Source organism: Atta cephalotes (assembly GCF_000143395.1).
Source record: "Atta cephalotes unplaced genomic scaffold scaffold00062, whole genome shotgun sequence".
Taxonomy (NCBI): Eukaryota; Metazoa; Arthropoda; class Insecta; order Hymenoptera; family Formicidae; genus Atta; species Atta cephalotes.
In genome coordinates, this window is record NW_012130126.1 from 1,007,938 (window position 1) to 1,014,630 (window position 6,693).

The following is a 6,693-nucleotide window of genomic DNA, read 5'->3' on the forward strand; positions in this document are numbered from 1 at the left end:
TACTATATATTATTACTACTATATATATATATATATATATATATATATATATATATATATATATATTAATTATACACATTTTAACAATAAGAACATTTTGATAAGATAACAATTTCTTTATATGGCTATCTTCCAGAAGTGAATGAACGATCGTTTGAAGTGGAGCCCGCTTTACCACACGATCTTAAGCATATACCATACCATAACGTCCGGAGATCCGAAAAAGAATTATTAACTCGTGCGTCAGAATTTTATCGAATAGCTGCAGCGAGGCGAACCTTAAGATTCTTTAGCGACGATCCCGTTCCAAAGGAAGTTATTCGTCAACTTATAAGAGCCGCAGGTATTTCAATGATACTTATCAAGTAAAATCCGTTCCAATATTAAAAATTCAAATTTCACTCAGAAAACATTGTACGATTAAAAAATTGAAATCCAATGTTTCAAACATTTTCAGAGATGTAAACAGTTATTATAGAAATAAAAATAAAGAAAAAAATGATCCATAATATAAATTATGCGTTAAAATATTGACTTTAATACTCTAGAATATTAGAAATAGGTACTTAAAACAGGTTGATTCAAGATACTTACGTATACGCATCTCATCTTTTCAAGTTACAATACTTCTTTTTTTATTTAGGTACTGCTCCCAGCGGCGCGCATACAGAGCCATGGACTTTTATTGCGATATCCGATCCGACTACGAAATCAAATATCAGAGATATCGTAGAACAAGAGGAAAAAATCAATTACAAAAAGAGGATGGGTATAAAGTGGACAACTGACTTATCTCCGCTAAGGACTAACTGGATAAAGGAATACCTCACCACAGCTCCATACTTGATACTTGTGTTCAAGCAAACTTATGGCATTTTGCCAAATGGACAGAAAAAGATTCATTATTATAATGAATTGAGCGTTTCTATCGCATGTGGAATTCTCATTACTGCTATACAGGTGAATTAAAATATTTCCTTGTCATTAATATCATTGAAGACAATTTTATGAGTCATGAACATAACGATTTGACGATTCCCGATCATATATGTCAAAAGTCATGAATCTATACATATCATTTATCACTTTATTTATTTTATTAATTTATTATATAATTGTATCAAAGGTTGATTGTATCAAAGGTTATCTCAACACAAATCGTTTTTTTCTATAAAGAATCTTTTTCATGATTCAAATATATATAAAAAATCAAATATATATAACTAAAAAATCAAATATATATAAATAAAAATCAAATATATATATATATATATATATCTAACTAAAATAAATTAATTTATTAAATAGAAGGAAATCAATCAATCAATTTGAAAAAAATGATCTCTGATCAAATTATTAACAAAATTTTGAAACGAATCATTACGAACTCTATCTCATAAACTTTGTGATACTTCACTTATGTAATGATTGTGTTTATATTTAACTTAATTTATTGCACATCATTTTTAAATATAGTATACCGGATTGGTGACTCTTACATCTACGCCAATGAATTGCGGACCAGCAATACGCAATATCCTTGGACGTCCATCCAATGAGAAGTTAGTGTTACTTCTGCCGGTTGGTTATCCAGCTAAAGACGCCACTGTACCCGATTTGCAGCGGAAAGATCTGACTGAAATCCTAGTCGAGATCGATTAACGGAAGTATAAATTACACAATTGATGCCTTACAGCTATCGCGCTAAAAAAAATCGCAAGAATATTTCTTGATTTATATGGAAAAACGAGAAATGGGAATATTTGAAATAAACAATCCAACATGTATTTATGTTAATGCTATTTTTATGAAAAATTTTATATTTTTCGGATTACTAACTTTTTTTAATATCTTACATTACATTTTGTGGATAATAATTATTTACTATAATCGTAGAATGTAGTGCCCCTTGGCTTAAAACATCGCTGCCAATATTATAAAGTAATCGTAACATTCGAAAGAAAAGCTAATCCCTGAAATATAGCACCTGTTCGTGAGTCATATTGTTTGTTATATTTCTTTCTCCTGCAGAGAGAGAAAGTTGAATAAAAAGTATACAATGGCACGCAATAAGACTGCTCTAAACTTAATAATCCGGTTTGTATAAACTAATGTTTATTTTCAAATTTGTATACATAATGTTAAAAATAAGCAATATAAAATATAAATCCGTCGCTCTAATTAGAAAAAAAAGAACTTAAGAGTGAGTCGATAGAAATTTGAGTGTATCTAACGATAATACAATTAGGCGGTAATATAAGATCGATAAATTGAAAAAGGAGGTTTTATATTAATCAACGAATATATATACCAAATATCACCCACAGCGCCGTCTTAAATTAAGTACATTTAATATATAAAATATAAAAATACTGAGCTATAAATGACGAAGAACATGTAGAATATAATTTTCCTCCAGTACTGCAAGTCTGTATATGACAGCTATGTCCGCTACTAATAGCTATGTGTAAAAGCTTTTAGTATCATGATACATACAGAGAAACAGATAATATTCTATTTATCACTATTCATGGAACAAATACTATTAATATCAATGATCTAGAATATGAATTCTTTCATTTTCTTTTCCGTATTCCTTTTTTTCTATGAAACGCGGCCCGAGCCAAGTCGATAGCGAGGAGCTAAGAGTTAATGTGAAAACTCGAGAGATCGCCAAATTTTCGTTAAATTTAAGCAACTGTAAAAGTTTGGAAAGCAACAAAATTTCAAATATCATTGACTAAGAGTAGAGTAGAATCTAGAACTAGGAGAGTATTGTCCTATTTAGCGATCTTTAATTAAATCTCTATCGTTCGTTTCGTTCGTTCACGTAGTTAGTAATATCGCTGTAGAGTGTATATACACACGCGTCAGTTTCTAAAATGAGCAAAAAATACACTTTGTTCAGTACGAATGTAAAATCTAACATCATCGGTAAATCGAACTCCGTCTTTGTCTTTAAAATTAGTAATCTCTTTGTCTCCGTTCCACTTACGGAACCTTGCTAACAGTTGGGTTGCGGCATATCTTTATACATCTATTCGTAGAAGCTACCTCAGTTAAATTATAAATATGTGTTTCCTTACATCTTTATCTCGTTGAGATCACCAGTGCCTGAGATATCTAATGTAGTATGCTATATAAACGTATCTTCCTAATTATTATTATTATTATTATCATTATCATTATCATTATCATTATCATTAACATAATTTAATTTAACCGGGTAATTGATGATCAATGCAAATTTCGTAATAAATAATAGATCAATGAAGTTGCCGTACAGTTTTTCTTTTCTTCTTCTCGAACAAATTTGCCGGTGTGTAAACGCCGTATAAGTAATACTATAGTATATGGATGAGCCCGTGAATACTCTCCTAATTCTCCTAGTAAGATGATCGCTATACCACAGCAAATGGATAGCTCCGTGACTTATCTATGAAAGTGGACTTAATCACGGCGATGAAATTCGGCTATGCATAGGCGGCAAGACCAGGAGCCCTCGGGAGGTGACGCAAGAGGCGGAGACAGACAATACATGTGGTAGCCACGATCACAGTCGTCACAGAACAGCAACTGATCCTATTTTAGTTCGCCAAATATACCGTTAATATCAAATCAATCCATAGTCGTGTAAAGCGCATAATATTAATACATTTATTTTCAACGATTCTTGCAAATTTCAATGCCGATAAATTCGTCTGACAGCGCGTTAAACTCGGATCCGTCGATTTTAACGAATAAGTGTTGGAATTATTTAAGACATTATTTAAGACGAGTTAAAATTGTTTAAGAATGTAAACATAATGTGATCCGAAAAGATTCTCCAATAACAATTCTTAACAATTCTCTTACGATGAAATCTAAATCAATATCGTATTATTCGTAGTATTCGCTCGCGCGCTTCTATTACCGTTCAAACTCATTGTTTAGGCGTTACGAGAGCCTGCGAAAGAGATTGCGGAATAAATACTTACATCGTTGTCCGAAGTGCCGCAAATAGAGCAACATTTGCATTCGATACACTGCCACCTGTACTTGCGAACAGAAACGATCATGTTTGCAGTGAATTGCAAACAAGTTGGATGCCCTATAACAAGAACGTATGCACGTCAAGGAAACAGTAGTAGGATGGAACGAGGAGTCTGTCGTGGGATGCGAGTAGAAAGGTGCCAGGACAGTTATCTTGTGCCGAAGAACAGTGAACTCCAAGCTATTCATTTTTTTAATTATTTTTTTCCATAAATCATTTACTTTTCGATGCTTTCTCATCGTCACATCGTCAAATCAATTTTTTTTATACATGTAAGAAAGAAAGAGCATGAGAAATTTGATCCACAAAAGTACGACTCTATATGTCTTTCACCTTTCCTCAGCACTAAAAACGTCCGGAATAATGATACGTCCTCATGTTTCCGCACAGAATATTTTATTTCATGATATCTGTAATTTCCTTTTTTTTTTGATGTTGCATTTTGAACATACTGTTATTATTTGGAATAATAGGTGGTAAGTAATAGCAGGGCGTACCTTGGAATAGTTCACGTTCTTTCTTGCGCAGCACAATATAAACGTCGCAGATGCACACTCTCCCTCGCTCCTTCTCTCTCTTTCTTTCGTTCTCTTTCACTCCCTCGCGTTCTCTCGCAAATTCTCTCTTTCTTTCATTGTCATACACACAACACGCAACTCATATAACGTATCACATTCTTTATATATATCATATATATATATATATGAAGCCACATATATATATTTATATATATAACTAGTGTGACTTAAATACTATATTTATAAGCCTCATTGGGTATTGCTTAATTAAAACTGCCTAATAACAAATCTTCAATTTTATATATAACAAGGAGGAACTATATATCTGCATGCTTCCATTGTTTTTATACCATGTGAGTTTTTCTTACGACAATCTAGGGATAATATAATATTAATTTATACAAGAAACTGAAATGTAGTACCCTCTAGTCTGCCATATTAGCTATACCATGTTAAATAATAGAATATTCTACATTGTATCGTATGTTATATGTAAAGAAGCTGTAACATATCTTTGTCGATAGCCTTCTATACTTGAGTTACATAATATATGTATATTAAAAAGTACTCTGTAACATGAAACTGTACGATTAAAGAAGACGATTGGTTCACGGCTGTAAATAATTTCCAAAGATTTCAAAAGTCGAATATGTATAAAAAAAAAAACAGCGTACACGTATACACGTCCATACGCGTAGGAAATAAAAAAAGTTGTACGACGTTACAACTTATGTAGCGTATAAGTAAGCGACATGTAAAACTGCAATATGCTTATATAATTAAAAAATATATAAAATAATTCGAGTTTAGTCAAAGATAGATTTCAACGCCATTCTCGCGCTGTCTATGCTTGAAAAACTCATAAGGTATTACATTAATTTCGTACACGGTATCTTGTTATCCCTAATCAAATGATATTTGTACGAGTATCAAAGCTTGTACAAAACTAAGCTATATCAGATTTCTACAAGAAGATATTAGTCACGTTTATGTGTGACGCAATCGTTAGAAAGATACCTAATTAAAACATTCGGTAGTGAAAAGAATTTCTTTATCATTTATAAATGTAGCTTTATCTCATTATCTTCGTCTTGCTTGTTAAATGTTTAATAAATATATTGCGTCATTATAAATAACAGTAATAGCAAAGGGGGCGGTATACTATATTAGGTCGGAGAAGCTAATGCCCACAACTAAAGGTAATTAAGAGCGGCAGATACAATGGAATGTGCGACATATTAGAAAAAATTAACGAGCAGTTCTGATTAAACAAGAACGCGCGCGATCGCGTTTTTCTTTTTCTTCTTTCATCTTTACAATGAAATCCGATACATCACCGCGATACACATCTAACATTATGTTATACAATTAAAAAATAAATTCTCTACCTCAGAATACCATCTCACATAAAGCACTCTACATGGAAAACATTAATAATCGTAATCTAGCTTATGTGAGAATGTAAAATGAGGCTTCTTGAGTAATAAGTTGTCTGAGAGACAAATTGTTACTCAAAATACATAGTTTTGCTATTCAACAAAAGATTGTTACACGGCACATTTTACACGATTATGTAAAATGCATATCTCACTTTATAGCGAACGTCTCTCTCATTTCTACGAATCCCTGCTCAATTTCTGAGAGATACGGAGAGATTTATTTTTCAATTAGAAAAATAAATATAATGAACACATGAACGAGTCATTAAACAAGTGCCAATCGAAATTATCGTAATAGATAAAACATCATTTCTACTCGATCGTTACTTAATCTTTCAAAAACCTTTCAAAGTCGCGGAAAGTACGGAGATCCTTAGAATTGCACTCTCTTCTCTTTCTCTTATTCCTCTTTTTGCGCTGCGCTCTTAGCTCGTTATCATCTAAAACCTCATAATATTCAACAAACGCAAAGCCACCAAAGTATTATATTTACAAGCGTTCGGAAAACGTAGAAATATTGAAATGTGACGCGATCAACACTTCTCGTTATCTTACAATAAATACGTTGCTTTCATTAAAACGATTCTCATGATTGTGCTGGATATATAAAGTATATATATATACACACACACACATATATATATATATATATATATATATATATATATATATATATATATACTATATATTAATTACTTACGTA

At 31.8% G+C, this 6,693-nt stretch overlaps 2 protein-coding genes across 2 annotated transcripts in view; one reads left to right on the forward strand and one right to left on the reverse strand.

Moving 5' to 3' along the window:
- The window catches only part of LOC105623675 (iodotyrosine dehalogenase 1), a 2,760-nt gene extending 1,098 nt beyond the window's left edge, over positions 1–1,662 (forward strand). The window contains exons 2-4 of the mRNA XM_012205056.1: positions 137–343; positions 644–960; positions 1,477–1,662. Coding sequence (XP_012060446.1) covers positions 137–343; positions 644–960; positions 1,477–1,662 — 710 coding nt within the window. The remainder of the gene's footprint in view (positions 1–136; positions 344–643; positions 961–1,476) is intronic.
- A 1,788-nt stretch (positions 1,663–3,450) lies between these two features.
- LOC105623676 (zinc finger protein DPF3-like) overlaps positions 3,451–6,693 on the reverse strand; it is a 12,719-nt gene continuing 9,476 nt past the window's right edge. Inside the window, exons 9-10 of the mRNA XM_012205057.1 lie at positions 3,978–4,090; positions 3,451–3,582 (exon numbers count right to left, since the gene is read on the reverse strand). Coding sequence (XP_012060447.1) covers positions 3,451–3,582; positions 3,978–4,090 — 245 coding nt within the window. The remainder of the gene's footprint in view (positions 3,583–3,977; positions 4,091–6,693) is intronic.